The sequence below is a fragment of the Crassostrea angulata genome, chromosome 7 (assembly GCF_025612915.1).
Source record: "Crassostrea angulata isolate pt1a10 chromosome 7, ASM2561291v2, whole genome shotgun sequence".
Lineage (NCBI taxonomy): Eukaryota > Metazoa > Mollusca > Bivalvia > Ostreida > Ostreidae > Magallana > Magallana angulata.
In genome coordinates, this window is record NC_069117.1 from 38,215,195 (window position 1) to 38,237,505 (window position 22,311).

Genomic DNA, 22,311 nt, shown 5'->3' on the forward strand with positions numbered 1-22,311 from the left:
AAAAAATTTGCGAAAGGTCAAACTGATATTTTGTCAATCAATGTGTTTTCGAGAATTTTCTACTTAAAATCTTGAGTTGAAACTACAGTAAAACACCATTATAACAAAGTCCCAGGGACGGATGATGTTGCTTCGTTATAGCCTTAATTCATTTTAATACTCTTCAAGTTTAGAACATGTAATATACAATATGTTGTCAAGGGGAATGAAAATCACTTCGTTGTGACATCAATTCATTTTAAATGTGTTTCCTATAACCGTGTTTTACTGTACGTGTATATAAAGTTTACTTTTCCTGTGAATATGAAACATTATAGCAGAGATTTTATGTATTTAAAAAAGGGGCTTTTATAGTTTCCTGAACCTAAATCTTTTGAAAGGTATTTTCCTGGTATACAAGTCATCTAGGGGGGGGGGGGGGGGTGGGGGTTGGGGGGGGGGGGGGGTTAAAAAAGAATATTTAAACATCATAATGCTTCAATTTCAAGTGATTGCTACAACATTAGAAAATATTCAAATATTATTTGAGACTTTTTAAAAATTTATCTTTAAGAGATCAAATTCAGAAGAGTTTATTGATCATCCAACGCGATCATTTACACCTCAACTTACACTTATTACTATTTAATATGCATTTTACTCTCTAACACTGAGTTATGGAGGAAACAGAAAAATAGCATTTTCCACCTTGACTGATAGCTGTTTGTTAATTGCTTTCTGCGTTACTGTTATATTCTTTAATTAAGGAATGGTCTGCAAATAAATATCAAGGCAAAATAGCAAAATACTACAAGCATGTGCCTAAATACTTGCAAAATCACACTGCATCCATGCAAGAATAGGTCAAGCATTCAAAATCGGCAAATCATTCAACTCCACTACCAAACATTGTCTGAAGTTTTTGAAATATCACGCTTAGAAAAAGCTCACACAACTTATTCGTCACTGTATATAGCCGTACATGTATATATATACAATACCTAGCTGAATTCGCTTGGATTTACCAACTTCTCTGACACCTTGTGTCACCATTGGTCCAAACTCTATGAGAATGGACCTTGTAACAGTTGTAAGTGTTACCGTAGGCGTGGGTGACACATTTTTCACTGCAATTCAATTTTCGGCAATCTCATTAGTTTATAGTCAGAATTAAGCATCAAACATATACTTACTAATCTAACACTTTGTAAAACCTAAAGTTAGAATCATTAAGCCATGCATAATATAATACGTATACATGCCAATTCCTACGCAGCAAGCCATTTCCTTAGATCTAATGCTAGACAAGAAAAACTGACATGCATTGTTCAGAGTTCATGGAACCCGATCTGTTTGCCTGGCATGCTTTCATTTTACAAGCAAATTAACAATTACATACAGTCTTGTTTCAAGTTTTCATTCAAAGTTACCTAAACAAGTCACATATATATTAATTTCGTTTTAATTGCAATTCAATCCTAAAGATGTGTCTATGTAGCATTTTACAAAACTCAAAAGCATCAGAATTATGAAAAAAATTAAATAGTGTTGTATTGGATCTAAAAGCAATAAATAAAACAATGCAAATATTTTTTCAAGCTGTCTATTATATGAGTTCAATTCTTTTAGCTACCAGCTGTTTTCATGTGCACATGTATCTGATGAAAAATACTGCAGTGTATTTGTATATGCTAATACGTAGGAATACAGATAAACATGTTGATTCACAAATTTTACCCACAATACACTTGTAGTTGCTGTACCTTCAGCATGTATGGAGTCCTCGCTCTGCTCGGTCAGTAGTGGGCGTGTCAGGTTAGCCAGGGAGGAGTTAGATACGTTCATCACATGATGAACCTGATTCTCTAGCCGACTCAGACGTTCCAGCATGCTCTCTAGTAACACGGCCATTGTCTTCTTCAGATCTAGAAATGATACCATCGAACTTATTAATTTCCCATTAAAAATACAAAACTCATGTACATGCAGGCCCTTTCCAGCTGCCATTACAATATATTGTAAATCTTTTATTTTTAGCCCATGCATACAATATTTGGAGGAAAAAGATTTTTCAACAAGTTACGTGAATTTTTATTAGCATATTACTGAATGTACTTCTTTTTATGCATGACATTTAGCAACGCACTTGAAGATTTAGCAAATGCTGAATTTCCACAGCAATATCTTTATGCAACCTATCATTTTGACTGTTCACAAGATACTAAAACAGCTGGTCAACCTATCTCTGTATATATAAAGGTACTTGTATTTAATGAAACAGTTGTGAAGACTTTTGGGCAACAAAAGTCAAGCTATTGCTTTCATCCTAATGTCATACATGTATTTTTGTTTTTATGTACAATCAACTACATATGTAAAATATTCATGTGATTTCTTAACCTTTTTTTCATCTAATTTTAAGATAATGCATGTAAATATGCAATACGCCGAATTTTCAACAGATGACAACAGGGTAAGAAAGTAATGAAGCTGTGATTATTTATAAAGACGATGGTATATATAGATACCGTAAGCAGTGAATCGGCCGGCGTAAGGCCCGTCCACAATGTCCGTGTTCTCCCTGGACAGAGCTCGCACATACTTCTCACTCAATGATATTATTTCATTCTGGAAAAAAATAAAAAATAAAAAAATAAACAAAAAGCAAATATAGCAAATATCATTTCATTCTGGAAAAAAAATATAGAAAATAAAAAGCAGCAAATAGCAAAATGAATAGGAAATGTCTTACATGAAGTAACTGTAAAATAGTCATCATCATTATAGCAAGTGCATGTACTAGTTTGCATATATTATTCAATAAAGATTTAATTCATTACATGTACCTATTTTGACATTGACCCAAGTGCATTGTCAGCCTCCTTATTTTGTTCCCTCCCTCTCTTCTTCCCCTCCCTAACTGACCCTCTCCAATTCATCTTATCACTCAGATTATCAATATACTGTATACAGGGAAATATTCGCCCCCGTTTTATTTTTGCCCCTTTCGCCCTCTTTGTCAGCAGGCGAATTTAAGACTGGGCGAATTCTAATGTTCCACTTTATCTCTTTAATACACAAGCGTGTCTGGGCGAATTTAAGACGGGGCGAAACCGTTTGCAAGTGTTGTAGGGCGAAAATAACCTTGTATACGGTATGTGTCTTTTACCCGCCATCAACAATTAGATCATCAAAAGACTTAAACATTTGTACATCAGTATACACTATACAGAGTAAAAAACCTGATGAGATAGTGCAATTTTATTTATTTGCTACTCAAATATTTGATACTTGATTGCTGCAGTCAGCTCACAGTGCTGGCTCAATAATTCGATAAAGTCATCATCTATTTCCATATCCAGATATTTACTTTGGCAAGTCTCTAGATTATTTCTAAACAGTGTTTTCAACATTGAACTATTAATATTGCTGGAATTTTTTTCTCTTTTATTGACAAACATGAATCTAACCAAAAAAACAGGAAATCAATTTTTTGTTTGATATTTTCAATGGACCCTCCATTTATAGCCCCATTGTATTCACGCCCTTCTTATTGATACATGTATAAGCTAATTTCAGAAACCAAATGAACTATCCTACTGGGTACTTTTGAAATGTTAACTTCTCCTTTGTTTAACTATACAAGCAAATGTACTTTAACGTACAAATGAAAACAAAGCTAACAAATCCACAAATAGGAATTAAATGAAGAGAAAATGGATCAATGGGCCAGGTAATGTTTGTCATATTTAGCTTTGTATACATGGGCAATCTAAACTATTCAGTTATGATTGAGTACCGGTACAACTGTCTTTTTTTTGGAGATGAATTGCTCTCATAGCACAGAATCTACAAATTTACTCTTGCACGAGCATATCATGTGATTCTTGCAAAATATCTTTATTTCTTATAAAAGTATTCTTCTGATTATAAATTAACCAATTGAAAAATTTAAAAAATCTTAATACTGTAAACCAACTTTTACTTGAGTCTGAAAAATGTTCGCGAAGTTTGCAGGAGCCTCGTCATGGCAATGATTTTGATCTGACTAAACATTCAAAAACGCTAAGTCATATATAGAACGCTTTTTAATACACAAAAGTCTTCCAATTAAGTCACTTACAACTTTCATGCCATCATTTACAGAGTTCAAAAGCAAAGTTAATGTAGCAGAAACTCTTTTTGCATTTTTTTTTTAGCTGAACACAACCTACCATTTTCTGTGTCAGATCACTCAACAAAATATTCAAAATCAGCAACTGTTAGTTAAAATGCTTCTTTGCAATAAAGTATTACACATAAGTTTTAACACATATATCTATTGTATATACCTATGAAATGCATGGTAAATATGTCGTGAATGTCGTTACGCGCTATGACCAGATTTTTTACTTTCCAAATCTGGTCATGACAAGATTTTCACATGTTGGAGGTTGGCAAGTATGCTATGTCTGTTAAATTGGAGATTGAAGTTGATACAACCTTAAGAACCTCACTTTCTTTCTATTGGATTGAGGTTGATAAAACCTTAAGAACTTTACATTCTGTTTGTTGAGACTGAGGTTCATGTACACCTCAAAAACTTCAATTTTTCTCTGATTGTTGAGAAAACAGATTAGACAAACCTCAAAAACCTAACTTTTGGTGTGATACACCTTCAGAAAAAATTTTTAGATTAAGTTTAATACATACCTTAAGAACTTCACTTTCTTTCTGTTTGCCAAGACTGAAGTTGGAAACTCTGTACAAGGTCATACACCAGAATAAAAACAGCAGGCATGCCAGGACCAGAAGCTGTCGACTGTTGGGAATTATTCGCCATCGCCATGGAGATACCATTGCTTTCAGTCTTCAGCTTTTTATTTATTCAGCATCTAGAAACAGGTAAATAATGCAACTGTAAGTGATTAAAATTTTCTTAATGAATCTTATCTAAACTTTATTTAATTATGACATAAAACAAAGCCTTCATAATTACAGCTAGAATTAAAACATATATGTTATATCTCCCTCTTCTTGGTCTTTATAACTCAAAGTATAAAATGTATAATTTGTTGTGTAGATTAATTTAAAATCCCCCCCCCCCTCCAAAAAAAAGATATACAATATAGCTTGACCGTGGAATAACTTTTACTAATATTACTGTCTGTGCTGTTGATGTCTCAATACCCAAGAGTACAAAAATATCCAAGTCATTGTCCATATCAGCTAGCGTATAAAAGAGTCTGCACCCTTTACTAATATAAAACCAACAAGCCCCACAGCTCATCACATTATTTACGACTCCTGATCTTGGCCAACAGTGAGTAAATTTAAAATTAACACTACTGTGGAATCATCATTGTTCATGGGGAACCAATGTTCGTGGCTTCCGTGGGTAACCCCTTGCATGAACTTACATCCCCACAAACATGTTTACAAGTACTTGTTTGATTTTTAACAAAACTATCCCCAACCTGCTACCGACGAAATTATGTTCCCACGAACTAGGAAGATTTTGGCTACCCACGAACATTGACCCCCAAATGATGTTCTGAATAATAATTTTATTTTCATAAACAGCTACCGGTAGTTTACATCGGATTCCTATAGATAAAAAGTTACACTGTCTTTAAATATGATTAATATGCATAAATCAAACTTTGACAACTTCCAGCTGAAAAATCATAGACCAAAATGGCAAATAAGGTTGTCAGCCTTGTTGTTTTATAGCATAGGGGTGATGATTTTTTTATGTAACACTATCCTAGATGGAAACTGCATAAGCAATTAATTAATGTGCTGAACTTATCCATTGAAATCAACATTCAGAGATATACTTTAAACAAAGTTTTAAGTCAATGTGATGAAATTCACTTTGTTTTTGTGGATCAGTACACAGAATTAAGGTGCATGGATTCGTTTATCCAGATAAATGATGTGACCTTTCTTATCATTTATTCAGTACTTTCTACTTTCTTTTTACTTATTATCCAATCGAACAAGAATGTGTAACAAAACAATACCGCATCTCAACTTTAAAAAAAAAATTATTTCGAAATATTCAGGGTAAACGTAGCGGTTTTTAAAAGTAGAATATTGCATCATTCTAATAATCTTCAAGCTGTTTCATCCTGCACAACTTTGCCTTCAGGAAATTATAATTGTTCATTTCCATGGTACATTACTTTATATTTATATTCATATCATAATCCAAACAGTTTCTTTGTGCCCTTAAAGTTACCTCTGTCACTTGTTAGTTTTTAGGAAACCATCTAGTATTAAGTACATTGATAGTACTGTTTTTATATGCATGCTTATTAAAGTATTACACAAAGAATGTTACAGCTAAGAAAACAATGCATACAGTAATAAGGTCAAATGAATTGATTTTCATGTAACTGTTGGGCCTACAGGAATTGACCACAAACATCATTCGCTTTATACAAATTTATCTTTTGCTTTCCTCTATTATGATTGAGTGATTTCTTTAACTATTTAATCTATAAGTTCATTGATTATATAAGGACATCTTTGCTGTGACTTTTTTAAGCAAAATTTGATAAAATTATAGAAACCAACTTGAATTTTGTGTGGAAAAAATACACAAGCAAAATTTATTTTTTTTACCATATGTAATTTACTCCAACTCTAGTTTATTTGCAAATTTTCAAGAATATCGACCAAAATACAGGTACATTTGCAATAGAAATATATATGAAATTGTGATTTTCCACACTTCAAAACACTGATTAAACAAATACTACAATAGCGATTTCCCTCAAATTATTGTAATATTTGATTTTTAATATTATTTTCTACCTTACACGTAAAAATTACTGAATTCCACAATCTGGTTTTTAGTGGGGGCAGTCAAAAACTATTAAACTGCACCAAATTTTGCTACAGATTTCAGTATTATATTGTACATGTAGATTGGTATGAATTAATGAATTCATTTAAAGATTAAGAAAAATACTCTGAGGATAGCATCATTCAAATGATCTCTGTATAATTAAATTTCGACAGCATATGATTTTTACTTTTTCTTTACTTTATTTCTTATATCAAAACCCCATAAAAGCACAATGGAAACGCTCATGCAGTGCACCTACTGTATAACGTGAAAATCATTTAAAAATTAAAATGTTCCTTAAAAATCTAAATATTTTATCTGACAGGTATTTTGTTAGTCTAAACAAAGTCAAAATTCAATTCAATATTGTAGGACAATTTTTTATAAACAATTCATTCGCATATGATCTTGTTGCCAATGGGTATAGTCATATTTTTTTAAAACTTTGAAAAAGTTGAAGGATGTGATTTAATCAATGAAAGTCAAAAAATTAAAGTCACCCCTTACTTGTTTTAGACTTTATAAATTAATGTTCCTATACAAAACTGTTAAGGACGACAGACCCAATTCAAGATTTTGCATATCTGCGCAGAAATCTGCGCATATGCTATAAATATGACTGTTGTAATTACGTACATCAGAATAAGAGAAAATAATAAAATTTTCATTCTATAAAACATTAATTTGTGATGCCGAAATATTTTTAGTGGAGAAAAATTAAGAAATAAAAATTAGTCTGAATTTTTTGTTTGAATTTTCTCTGTTTGCGACAAGTCCGTTATATTTTCTCAATTCATAAATCCTAAAATGCCCAAAGGCAGTTTTTAGTGTTATTATCTGGTAGATATTGAATTTATACCTTAACCTAATAATATCCATGTATATAGCAGTTAATGTAATGTCGGGCAATAATTTTGTCCTTTTTCAATGATATTTCTGAAGTAAAATGAACCATGCAGTGAACTTTGACACAACCTCTCTAAAAAAATTTAGGTTAAAGACCTACATTTTTTTCTGTTTATCTGTAAACTATTGTGGAAAATTAATTTATCATAAGTACTAGAACACATGTTATATGTTTTGCTTTTATATATTTAAACCTGTTGCCATTGGCTAGTATTTATAGCATATAACCTGTAGAACAGGTATTCAACTTATAAGCACGATTTTCACTCATTCGAAGGCTTTTCTTTGCCGCACTTACACAATCCCCACACACCCATCCACTTATTTAGTGACATTTAAAAATGGAAGGACTGTGCACAGTAAAATGTAAATAATTGCTTTATTTCAGAGAGAAGTCTGAAGGATCACATATGTATTTGTACGTGTAAATACCGGTAAATGCAGCAAATAAGCACTTCCTTCACTAATCATGTGTTTTGTTATTATTGTAAATTATTAGTGTTCGGTTGAGTGGAATGAATAAGAACATAATGAATTGGGTTTGCTGTCCTTAAGTTATACCGTGATTAAAGATCAGTGGAGGTGTTAATTGTAATTTTAATTTTTATCCATAATTCTAAAAGAATTTTTATTTACAAACTCAAATCACATTCATTAATGACTTCATAACATTTCATATCTTGTACTTTTAATATAATGCAGTTCAGTTTTATGTATTCCAAATAATAACTTAAAGTTGCCTATATGAAAAGATATATTGGAAACGGGCAATTTGACATGTATTGATGCATCCAGGTGTTATGCAACATTAAGCTGCAATGACAAAATTGAGTTTAAACCCAACTGACAGGGAATAAAAACAGGCAGACATATACATGTACTTTATAACAGAATCTGATATCTTTTGTGACCAATCCATTGAAAGATGTTTCTTTTGTACTTGTTCCATGGCTCAGAACAAATAGTCACTGAAACTTGTAAATCAGTTAATTTGTAAATCCTTTTTTTTTTTTTTTGGGGGGGGGGGGGGGGGGGTCTGAAGGATATTTAAATTGGTAAATTAAGGGAAAGGGGGAGGGGGTCAGATTTAAGAAATTTGAAATTTCCAAAGAGAGGGGTCCAGACCCTTCCTTCCTGATACATCTGCACTTGATTTAAAAGCCTTTAACACCATCTTAAATTTAGGTTTTCAAGTATCTGATAGTGTGAATGATTACGAATACTCATCTACTTTTGTACACCGGTAGTATACTATGGGTTTATGTAGTGTAAGGATACTTTGCTAAAATAGAGCACGGCAAGTGCTTTGTAAGAAAATTTTAAGCCTCCTGCTCATGCACTATATATCAAACCCTGAATACTTTTTAGGCATAGTACATGCACAACACAACACTATCATATCAATATGAAATGACATTTATCAGGTTTTGTATAGGTGTATTTTTTGCATCATTTTCAAGAAAAATGCAGAGGTCTAATGTATATATTTTCTTAATTTTTCATCACTTGTTCCATTCCATACCTCAAATATTTTTATTCATAATTCACTTAAGCTTAATAAAATAACAAAAGTGAATACGGTAAGAATATATTATTATCAAAATATGTATAGTTATTATAGTAAAAATGCTGAAGCCTATATTTGGGCAGTCAAAGTCAAAGCATATATTTCTTCATTTAAAATTCTTGTAGCACTTGCTACACCTTAATAATGAGAAAAATATGTAATGCTGTATTTCATAAGAACAAGAAGAAAAAGCTCTTAGACTATAAGAACCAACAAAACAAGATGCCCATGGGCCACTTTGCTTAACTGAACAACAGTTCCTTGTATCATTTTATCTTTTCCCTATACATATTTCTAATGTTAAGCTTTGAACCCCTCTTGGGGCCTCTGTATTAATCAGGCGGTTATGCTTTTAACAATTTTGAATCTACAATATTGCTTGCATAGTCATCTCACAAATTGTGGCATTGTGATTCTTGAGAAGATTTTTAAACATTTTCCCAATATATGACCTTGCCCGAATGACCTTGGGTCAAGGTCACGACACACCCTTAGGTCATAAGCAATCTTTGTGTGAAGTAAGAACTTCCAATGTTTCTCCATAGGAAAGATATGGACCGGACACGATTGCACAGAGAGACGGACGGACAGACGGACAGACGGACAAGGTGATTCCTATATAACCCCCCAAACTTTGTTTGCGGGGGTATAAAAATATACTGTGGAAGCATTAGAATTTCTAGTGGCTCAATTAACGTGGTATTCGTTGGTAGCCCTCACCCACCAATTTACATCCTTAACGAAAATTAATTATGAAAGATTTAGTTTTCCTACTGAAACTGCATACAGATGCATCCACGAAATTACCGGTACATCCCCACGAATAAACACAAAATCCACAATCCTCGAAAATTGCTCACACAAAATTAAATGATCCCACAGTAAATCTTGTCCAGGGTGTAGATAACACTTGAGAAGAAGTAGAGAAGTGTAACCTGTTTACTCTAGAAATTCTAATAGTTCAATACCATCAATTTAGTTGTACGACATCTGAACCTGCAGTCCAATTATGTGTAAAGTCTACCATGCCACACATTCCGTTCTGTTTTTTAATTCTATTGAAAATCCTCAATCTATAAGCACTGAGAAATGCATACCAAATTGGTTTCTTTCTTATAGTATATCAAGGGTTTAAATTTGAATGTGCACTACATGTATCATACTTGATATAAATGCACTAGACTAAGTTTGGAAAAACTTCATACACTGACTGGCTACTACTGAAATAAATCAATTATACCCAAAGTTATTGGTCTCAAAACATGCTATATCAATACTTCTTAGCATTCGAATTGATAAATCTACTATAATTACAGTAAAACTTGTTTAGTACGAACACGGATATAGCAAATTCTCAGATACAGCGAAGTTTTTTTGAGTCCCCTGTAAAATTCTTTACAATTCTTTGCAAAATTTTACGGTTATAACGAATTCGCATATAACAAATTAATGGATATAGTGAACTGATTTTGAGTCCCGTAGAGGTGAATAATAATGAAATTTAACACTTTGATAACGCATTTCTTTACAGTTTAAAAAAGTTTGCACTACAATTTAACATATAAGTTTGAATGAATTTATTTTTATTTGAATTTTTTGACTCACAATTCGATTAGGTATCAAAGTAATGTATTTTTATTGTAAGCCTCAATTGGCAAAAATTATAGTCTGGTAAAAGAAAACATGTATAAGTGAATTTGCAATAGCGATTAATACGAATTTGTCGAACAGATATAACGAATTATGGATATATAATGAAGTAAATCCATTGGTCCATAGGACTTCCCTATAACCAAGTCTTACTGTACATGTAATGACATTTTTTCAAAACTTATCATTGACAAGTATTTTTAAAAAAAATTCACTTACAAATTGCGAAAGCAGTATTCAGACTGGGAACTGAAAATGGGTCCATAATCTACGTATGTAAGGCAGCAGCAAATCCAATTGCTCACAAACATTTTTTCATTATTATTAATTAATATATAGTCTCCAAAAGTCGGTAGAACAAATGTATCAGTCAATAACGTTACCTGACAAACATGATTGCTGTACCTTTACCTGTTGAGAGACTTACCTTTGCCAGCTAGTGTTCACCAAGACTAGAGCGTTGCACTGCGTAATCACCCGAGACGCAGCTTCACAGCAGAATGTTTCTGGCTTCGGTTGAAATTACATACCTTGAAAGATAGGTAAAAAATCAATGTATTTACACCTGTTCGAGTCAATAGATACAAAGGACAAGAGAGCTAGGAGATTGCTACTGTTAAGAACATCAACACTCAATAATAAATTAAATATTCACATCCGTCCACATCGAAAAAAAGCCAAAGTGTTATAAAAGAGAGTCTACATGATGCAGGTGTAAAAAAAAAAATTGGCTTTTACATCTGCCTACATCCTGGTGTTTAGACAAGGAGAATTCATCAATCTTTAACAGGACGGTTGCTTCTATTGTCAGCATTCAACATGCACAATGAACGGTAAAAGTTTTTTTTTTAAACTTCTGTTTCCCATATACCAATTAATTTGCAAATAAATGGAATATTATACACACAGCAAATTTCTGCTCTTACCTAATGTAATGAATCGTTTCCTCTGGGTTTAATCAATGCAGAAGTTAAAAAAATTCCAAATAATCAATTAAGGAACTTTTTTTTTTAAAGAAAATTACACAAGAAAATATTTTTCTTTCAATTCATTCATTTGGAAATATCAATTGATTTGAGTTTTTTTACTCAATTAAAACTGCTTTCATCTCAGATATATATATCAATAAAATATTGAAAGTCTGACATTCCGTTTGTCTAAATACAATACCTAAGAATTTTTATAACATTACAGATGACAAATCATACCTCTTAAAATTGAAATATTTAACAAGTAATTCAGGCCAGAAATTTAACTATGAAAGTCAAGTCTCTTTACAATTGCGTAAGTAGTCCAAAATATCTGACGTTTTTCCTTGCTTTTTTAACGATTTTGATATTTTACTTTTCCTGGCAAAAAAATATAAAAATTGTTTAAAATGCCAGGAAAACGTCAGATATTTCGGACTAGATCTACCTGCATGTTCATTGGATTTTAGCTCACCATGACAAATATATAGAGTGTCATTGAGCATAAGTCACTTAAAAGCAATCAATAGTGTATGTAACTAAGAAAAGATTTACCGTAGTTATCATAAACCTAAATAACTCTGCATTTGAGACCTTGATCAACAGTTATCAAAAATTCAAATAGTTTAAAGTGTTCTTTATCTAAAACTGATATAATACATACTGACATAGTACAAGTTTAATAGATATAAGTTCATTCTGGGTTGTTGTTTTTTTTTTGGGGGGGGGGGGGGGGGGGGTGTATAAACGTAATCTAATTAATGGTTGAAAACCAGATCTCAAATTGGAAATTATCGTAATAATTTGATAAAATTTAAAACTTATTTTATTGTGGCTGTTGATAGATCTTTTTCCTGAGCATCGATCAATAAAAGATCAGTAATATCAGAAAGCAACAATACTGGAACCGGAGACTGATGGAACAATTCCTCTATTGTTACATACAGTACGTACAATAAGACACCCCCAATCTCCATTAATATTGCAAATAATTGGGAAGTGTGTTATACACTTTTCTTTTAAGCTTTTATCTGATCTGTATCAGAAATCATCACTATATCAATTCATGTACAGCATGCTGATAGCATCAATGATTACATTTCAGTCTCATTAAAAATTTGGACCTATTGAGTGACAATCAATATTTATTCCAAACAGCCTAGCTTAGAATTAATGATAAAATCTTCCATTAACAATTTAAAAAAAAAAAAAAAATTAAACCTATAATTAACTCATTAACGAAAAAATGCATTTAGAGAGTTCTATATAAAGTTTTTAAAAGAACACGTAAGAGAAAGATAGCAAAGTTAAACAGTTCAGGACACAGGAATATATGAACTCTTTGGTTTGGATTTTATGTGTTACTCTTATAGTTGGCCCGACACACCCTGCGAAATATTTTTGGACCCTTTCCTGCATGGGCATAAATATATTTCTTAATTATAAAAAAAAATTGATATCAAGAACATAAATACTTCATTATTTAAATTACTTTAATAACATTTTTTAGCATATTACATGGAATATGCATGGACATGGCTGAAAAGCAAATACCGCTACCTAAATGGTATTTATACGTGAAAAGAACGGCAGTTGTAAACTATGAAAAGGAAAAGGCCAAATGTTCGACCAACGACATGCATAAAAAATTTACATTTCAGTGGTCAATGGAGTACTACACTGGTTTAAATTGCTGTTCTCGTGATGAGAATGTGTGTCCATGAATTTCATACATAAATGATACAGCATGGCAGAGGTAGACACAAAGAGTTCAACTACAATGTGTACCGGTATTGCACACATTTATGGATTTTCTAATGCGTACATCATTAATTCAGACAGATAATTATATATATGGCTTATAGAATTAGGTACCTAACTGTATAAAAATAAATCCTGCATTAAAGATAAGTACCTTTAAGAAATAATTAATCAAAGTCTAAAAGATCAAGTATTTAATGTATGAAGAATACAGGTGTCTTTGGTCCGTACTATTAAGCCCAAGCAGATGCCTGATGCTTGATCATGGAAGTACCTTACCCCAGCTGAAGCCAATATGACATTATAGCCATTTAATAAGCCCTAAAATATGACAGAAGTCATTATGATCACCATATCATTACGCTTAGATTTTTTTTCTTTCTCGAACTCAACTGAATTAAAGAGTTGGATCGTACTTTTTTTTTTCAAAGATTAATATCATGAAAATGATGGATATGTATGCTTCGATCTCTCAACAACAATGTTTGCCATTGGTATTAGATTATCCCTTGTGTACATGCAAAGCTATTTGAAGCAATTAGCCAAACCTTTCCATTTCTCGTGTAAATCACCAGTAAATTCTCAATATGACCCCTGCCTAAAGTGACATAATAACCCAGCTTTTTTTTGCATTTCAAACACAATCTAGCTATAAGCTAGACCCTCAGACCCCCTTTCTACTTTTTATTTCTTCCTTCTTCGACAATTTTTAGAGACAACCCTGAATAGATTCACATCAGATGAGAGGAAATAGGCAGATGTATGAACAAGGAACAGCTTTCCTTTTGAATTAACTTTCCTCAATGAACATACGTCAAACACTTTATAGAACTACTCTTTGGAGGAACAATAAAATCAACTGAGATCTGACAATAATGCAATTGAAATTGTCCAGGAATGAACAACCGACTAAATCAACATCAATTGGTAAAACAAAACCGTTTTTACAAGAGCTTCGATTTTGGGTTAAAACATGTATAGTTGTGTCAAACAGCAATGTGACGCCAGTTTATTTCATTGCTGGCCACTCAGTAATGGGCTTTTGAGCTATGACAGTCACTATGCAATCTGTACATATTTCGCGTGAAACCAAAATCATTTTTAACTTGTTTTGACACAAGAAATAAATGGTTGAGAGACCACAATTTGATTAATAGTTTTACTGATCTGCTGAGTTCTTTAAAAAAATCTGGAAATTTTTAAGTTGCTTGTGTCAATAGCAAATAACTCAGGGGCCCGTTTCACTAAAAGGCGTACGCCCGGCGTAACCTTACGCCTATCGTAAGTCCGGACTTAAGTCAAATATTTGGACTAAGGTCCGTTTCACTAAAAGGCGTAACTTTGCGCCCGCCTTAAGTTAAGACAAAAATCTACGCCTAGCCAAGGGTAGTCGTAACTTATGGCGTAAACAGGAATTAACTGCTAATTCTGTTGCTGAGAATATCGCTGCTGACCGTAATGTTAAATTGAACAATTTGTCATGTAAATTTTATTAATTTCATATGAAATTAAGAAAATAGAGAGTTTTGATAGGTGATATCAATTCTCGATTTGAAACTTTCTTACATATTTTATGCACATTCTTTATATTTGCACTTGCCGTTTACATGTTAAAATGACATATTTAGACAATTGATAAATAGTTTTCATTTGATTATTTTTATTCAAAAATTTGATTTACGTTTCATATTTTTAAGTAAATTGAGCAATGAATAATGCAGAAAATATACATACATGATGCACATGTATTACAAAGGTATATTTGTATAAGAAATGACTAGCATTTCAAGCATTTAACCCCCCCCCCCCACTTCCACGGAAAATACATGTATGTGTGAGAGGGATATTTTGAAATTTAAAACTCACTAAGTGAATTATTGACTTTTATATTTTCCTCTTTATTATTTCATTTTTAGTGAGTAAAAGGTGTTAGCTTAGGTAGTCTAACTAAGGTTAGTCACCAAAGTATTTTCAGTATTGTCAAAATGTAAAAACTAACTTCGGAATCAAATTGTGGAAAAAAATTAGACTTGGAATTCATCAATTATTTCCTAGGTCATTTTTGCTCCACATTTTACATTGACGCAATCTTAATATGTTTTTTGTTGTTGTTTTTTTTGCATGAAATATTAAATTTTCGCTCTTTTTAGTATCTGTTGTATGGTTGTTCGATGCTTGCTCAATATTGTCCAATTCATGGTTAAAAAGCTCATTACTGCATTGATTCGCTATATTTTCTATTTTTAGAAAAAAATCACTGATTTTCTTTAAATGATATAGCAAGAGGAAACCAGAAAATTTAATTAAAAAATATTTATACTCGGTCCATAATTGACGCATGATCAAAATAGAAATTCAAAGGGTGTTCGAAACATGGTCAAATCCCCGTAGATATCGATAACAAAATAGTTCTTTTGAATGAACATATCCTATATGCTTCCTCAAATATATCTTTCAAATAAAACATTTTAGCAAGTTTTGCTGTGTGATTTTGTCACTAAACAGGATTAATATGCCTGAATACTTTACGTCTCTCTCTCTCCCCCCTCTCTCTCTCTCTCTCTCATGCAAACACAATTGACAAGTTTCTATCTTTTTATCTATCTAAAGAATATCTATTTATCTATATATCTATCTATCTATCTTCCTTTCTACTGTTTATCATCTGTCTGTGCAAGTGCATAAGCTCGTTGTCAAGGACGTAATTCTGGCCTTAACCTAGTCCGATACTAGTGTTTACGGCCAGGCGTACGCCTCTTAGTGAAACGCAGTTTACGCCGGACTAAATTTTGGCGTACGCCCTAAGGCCTAACTTAAGTTTCGTCGTATCTTACGCCTTTTAGTGAAACGGGCCCCTGATGTTTAAATCTGGACGTAAAATGCATGCATCCAAGAAGGTCAAGGTGTTACAGAACATCGTTGGATTGGTTTCATTGTGTTCAAAATTACAAACAAATTCATTAAATACAAAACATCAGACTCTGTTGGGACAATAGTGTCACAGTGTGCCAAGCTGGAGTCACAACAATCAGAGGTGGCAGCAATTTTGCCTTTTAACTTCAAAAAATTATGTATCAGTAAAAAATGAATGTGTACCGGTATTTTGTCTTTTTTTCTTTTCTTTTTTTTTTCATTAGTCCTCTGACTTGTCTTTTCTTGGAAAAAAATCTGTATACAGCAAAACTCGGTTATAACTGGGACCTAAAAAATTACTTCGTTATATCCGTAATTCGTTATAACCGTATACGAAATTCATTAAATTTACATAGCTGGGGATCCAAGATGACTTCGCTATATCCGTGATTTCGCAATATCCGTGTTCACACTAAACGAGTTTTACTGTAACTATAAAAATCTAAATTATGGTCACCTTGCGTCCTACCAAAAGTCCAAGTTAACTCTTTGTAAACACTGATGATATTGTTTAATTATGTCTTGTTTATCACTTTATTAATTCTCTCTCTCTCTCTCTCTCTCTCTCTCAATTTCTGATCTAGCCATAACACATATTAAACAGTATATATATAAGGTACCCACACTACATCAAGACATAACTTTTCAAGACACTACATCACAAGATGGTAATTCCAATGTTTTGTTAAATCAAATTGTTTGTATCAATCAGTTCGGTTGAATATCATCATAGCTCACTGGTTTTAAAACTGCCAGGTCAAAAACTGCCGAACTGATGGGGTTTTAGTTAATTTTTACCAAATTATATTTTTGAAAATCATAATTTTTCATTAAAAAATGTATACATTTTTGTCACCTATATGACTTGTATACTTCGAATTTTTGGCATCAATTAATTGCTATCTATCATGATTAAGTAATTTTCTGCTGAATTTAGAAAGTATTTCAAAGCGTAGTAAGCCACCTAAATGTAATTTTGCTAATTTCATAGAAATAATGTATGCATGATTAAAAAAGATGTACATTTAATTACTAAATTTAAATAATAAACACAAAAAGATCCATTTGCTGTTGAAGGCACTGGTTATCATTAATTAATGCAGTAAAATTTTACAAGACTGCTAAAGCATGTTATCCATATGTTATGCATGATATCCATGTCCCTTATGATCTATCAAAGTAAGCATTTCATAGTTTAAAAATAAAACAAACAGGCAATGCTATGAAATATTAATATCTTTTAATCATTCAACTGGGATGTTCACTCATAAAATGCATGAGCACATCTAGATACATGTAAGATCTCAAAAAAGTCAATGTACCATACATGGCATAGCTCTTTAAGTTGATGCAATATTAAAAGGGAAACAGAAAATGCTGATGACATTAAAAGGATGTAAAACTGAGATAACGAATCACTTCACTGATATTTCTTTTTTTTTACATATGTCGCAGGTCTTATAATAGATAACACTGAATCCATTTTATAGTGTATGGCAAAATGTCTTAATTTATAAGTATCAATATTTTAAAATTTTTAAAAACCTTAAAAGTATATTAATAAACATACTTAGTACAAACAGTTACACAATTCATATGCAACTTTGAACAGTAATTTAGAAATTTAGAATAAGTTAAAAATGAATTAATAATAGTAATTCACAATAAATATATAAATAGACGTATTACATAGATATTTCAATTACAAGGCAAAGTGAAGCTTAAAAGGTATCAATTTAAGAAATATGTGTGTACAAAATATGTGAATATCTTGGGTATGTAAGGACACATGTAAAGGTTACACTGCGCTGCAACAAGACCGACCGTACAAGTTGTGGGGTTGGGGAATTGGTGAGATTTTCTCTTTTTATTGTGAATCCTTGATATTAATGAATTCATTCATAAGTTTTGGTTGGTCGGTATTGATGTAGTGGTAAACAATACACTTGCGTCAACACACCACACATGTAAACAAAATCCTCACACGTACGACTACGGTATAAACACAACTCATTCATACATTTACCACAGCTCATAAAAGGTACATATGCAAAATATAATACTTTTAAAAAACAACTGCAACACATACTTGTAATATATGGTGCTCTTTTTATGTTTTTGAAAAACATTGCTGCATCAAATATTCATAATATATGGCAACTTGAGGATATATCAAAAACTAATTTCCAAGTAATCAATATGATCATTTCTATTATTCATTACGGCTTCTAATTCATGTTATAAACAGTTATCGAATATAATTTGGTGTTGTTTATTGTATGGCAATTAAGGAGGAATTTAAAATCAAATGGGTTAACAAACATATCATTAATTTGTGATTAATTTGTGAGTAATTAATGATTTTTTAAAACTAAATGAGGAAGACCTTGCAAATAAATACACAAAACCTGTGAAATACATGTACTATGGAATCATTAGAATTCATGATGGCTCAATTTGCGTGGAATTCGTAGGTAGCCCTTCCCCACAAATTCATTCTTGACCAAATACAAATTTAAATAGATTAAGTTATCTTTGAATTAATTGAATTGAACATTTTTTGTTGATTAAATCAAATGGATTAATTTATAGACACAAGTTCAAAACAACTTCGGTCTTCTCCTAATAATGAAATATTATAAATATTGCCAATAATAATGTTACATATGAATACATATAAATATACATGAATGAACAGTCTACTACATATATAATATCACATTATAAATTTACACATTTTTGCAGAAGCAACCACATTCACTCCAGAAAATTTGTACAGTCTTGAATTTTCAGTGTTTTGTGGAATCATTCCCCCCGTAACAGAAAATGTGCGTCTATAATGTGTACATAACGTAATGCCAATAGCTTAATCATCAAAGAAATCCAAGCTATAGTATACTTTTTACAGACAAAATATAATTCAAAATATGCATCTTCTAGAAAGCCACATGAACAGCTTGGACTGGCTTTTAAGTTACAGCGGAATAAGTTATCTTTGATACTGGAAATGAAAACTGATGCATCCCCAAAACTACATTCCGAAGACTTCAAGAGGATAATGTTATGGTTAACTTCATGCTGCAACTTTAGCTGTTTACCTTGTATTCATAAATGTACATTATACAGATCGATGCATATTTAAAAAAAACACAAAAAATACGGATTTAAAAATAACACAGATCTAATTATCTCACATAACCATGCACACAACTTATTTTTATATTATTTGTGTACATGAAGCTTACATCTTAGATTAGTTTATTACTCTCATTGATAGTACTAATATTGGAAACAATACATGTACGATTTTTACCGGAAGTCATTTCACATGCTATGTACTGAATGCATGAACAGTTTCTGTGAAACTTGAATAATTTTTTTTAATCATCGTATCTAAATCATGCTATATAATTTGTTATCGGAGCGTATATAAAATAAATAAATCAATTCCGTAATTCATCGTTTTTTATGAAATCGGCAATCATCATTGTCAGATCAGTTGATTGATGTACACAGTGTGTTTTATTTAATAAATTATTGGTAATAATGATTGGGATTAATTCAAATTTTATAAAATTGTAGTAAATGCACAAAACACAAGCTGCCATCCTAATTAATTGACATCGCGCATGTTTGAGGTGACACTAATCTTGAAAATTGCCGTGGGCAGTTATGTGTGAAGTAACGATCGATACCAATTATGTTTAGCTGACCAAAAAAAATTACTCCACTTCGACCATTCAAAATACTTCAAACATAAGCGGGGTATCGATAATACTGTGTTCGAGATATCAGGAGTTTTTAAAATCATTTACGTAGAGAAAATGGTCGGGAGCGATGGCAGACTTTGACATAAGCAGGGTATTCAAGATATCCCATGCTCGAGATACCGATATTTACATGTACTTCACAACTGGCAATAGATTGCCATTTTTTTGACCTCCTCCATCAGTGGATCTCCGTTTAATAATTCTTGATGACTGCATGTTTTAAAGCAATAACATAAATGATGTTGTACATTAAACTTAGTTCTTAATGTAATAAGGCAGCCACACTATGGGAGAGAGATATGTATATAATATTTTTCTTTATTTTTTCTTTTTTTTTGGGGGGGGGGGATTTCACTCATTGTACATTGAACTCCCGAAGAGCTATACCAGACACTTATCAACTTGGTTTATACGTTCTTGATATTCCAAACTCCAGGCTGTTATCTGGTTTAAATGATTCGATTTTTTCAACTAAAGTATCACCAGTTGACCACCTTTCACCGTTTTCACAGCTATAAACATGTTCAAAAATTAAAACGAATATTTCCAAATGGAATCATGGTAAGAAAAAAGAATTGATTTACCGATATATTAACAACTGAACTCATTTGAAACAAAATCACTACTACAAAAATAACGATAAATTTTCACTTTCTGAAACCAGAGACATGTATAACAGCTGAAACTAGAGCTGCTAGCTGTACTGTACTACAGTCTGTAGTCGAAAATATCCTTCCTCTTACTTTTTTGTCCTTTAAAGTTATAATTAAGTAACCAAAATCTATTTCAAAGAGAGGGTAATTTAAAATATATATTTTCCAAACTTTACAAAGTTAACTTACCGTTTACTCCTTGGATTTCTTGGTGAATGTTGTCATGAAATCAGAAATGCAATATACAATATCGGGCTACTTTCGTCTTTTCAACACTTTGGTTAACTCGTACGCTATATTATTCTCAGTAACGGTAATTTGACAACTTGTTCGCATGACCGGTTTTATAAAATATAACAATTAGCGATTTTGTTTCCATGGGGAATCCGAAAGATGTATTTTTTAAAAATCTGCATGTATTACTTTGCTTCTTTTAACCAATAAAATACGGTAAACAGTAAAATACCACTTTATTTAACCAAATAATTAATATATCATGAAAATTTCCTTCCGTTTGTTTAACCTTACTGTAGCCTACGGTATATTTAAACTGATAAATGGGTAAAAATCATTTTAATCAGATAACTTTTGAAAACGACCCCAAGAGTTAAATTATAGAAATTGACAGACATATTGGCTAGCCAAGACTAATCGATCCACTCTTTTTCCCAATGGCAGAGTTTGTGGGGAAGAGAGTGGACATGAAAGCCCTTGGCTAGCGAAGATGCGTGGATGGCTGTCTTTCTATTAGTATATCTAAAATATGTTATATCATGTTCAAGAACAAGTACCAATTTCCATTCACGAAGCAAACAAACCATGCATATGGTACATATTCATATTAGTAATTCATTTAAGGAATGAATTAAATGATATAACAAAATACCAGCAACAATAAGGGACTTGCAGTCAGTGGACTATTTTATACACGCTACACGCTACACACTACACGTACCATCAGCGTCTCTGAGATCCTCCACCACTAAACTGTTCACTTTATATGGAACGTTTACCCATTTTTAGATGTATACTCAGGTGCCAAAAGTATGTTTTTTTCAGTACTAGTGTATATTTCATTGAAACTCCAACATGTTTCAAAGAATCGTTAAAAAATAGCCCTTTGACCGATTTTGGAAAGACTTACGTAGATTGATAAATGCAGAATTTCTCTAGTTTTCTTTGCATAATATTTAGATATTTTTCAAACTTTCAGTTCTTTTAAAGATTTGATATTTACAATCCAAAGTATGTTTTTTCTGCTTGCATATTACAAAAGATATATTAGAGCACTTGAAAAATATCTTCGCGT

The 22,311-nt window shown here is 31.9% G+C and overlaps 1 protein-coding gene across 3 annotated transcripts in view; it reads right to left on the reverse strand.

The window, feature by feature from the left end:
• The window catches only part of LOC128191865 (alpha-1,6-mannosylglycoprotein 6-beta-N-acetylglucosaminyltransferase A-like), a 41,619-nt gene extending 20,330 nt beyond the window's left edge, over positions 1 to 21,289 (reverse strand). For 2 of the 3 annotated variants that reach the window (XM_052864199.1, XM_052864198.1), the window contains exons 1-6: positions 21,192 to 21,289; positions 11,365 to 11,467; positions 4,672 to 4,853; positions 2,508 to 2,607; positions 1,743 to 1,904; positions 981 to 1,106 (exon numbers count right to left, since the gene is read on the reverse strand). In XM_052864199.1, the coding sequence (XP_052720159.1) occupies positions 981 to 1,106; positions 1,743 to 1,904; positions 2,508 to 2,607; positions 4,672 to 4,818 (535 nt within the window). In that variant the 5' untranslated portion in view covers positions 4,819 to 4,853; positions 11,365 to 11,467; positions 21,192 to 21,289. The remainder of the gene's footprint in view (positions 1 to 980; positions 1,107 to 1,742; positions 1,905 to 2,507; positions 2,608 to 4,671; positions 4,854 to 11,364; positions 11,468 to 21,191) is intronic. The other variant, XM_052864200.1, reaches the window with a different exon arrangement.
• Positions 21,290 to 22,311: the final 1,022 nt, after the last annotated feature.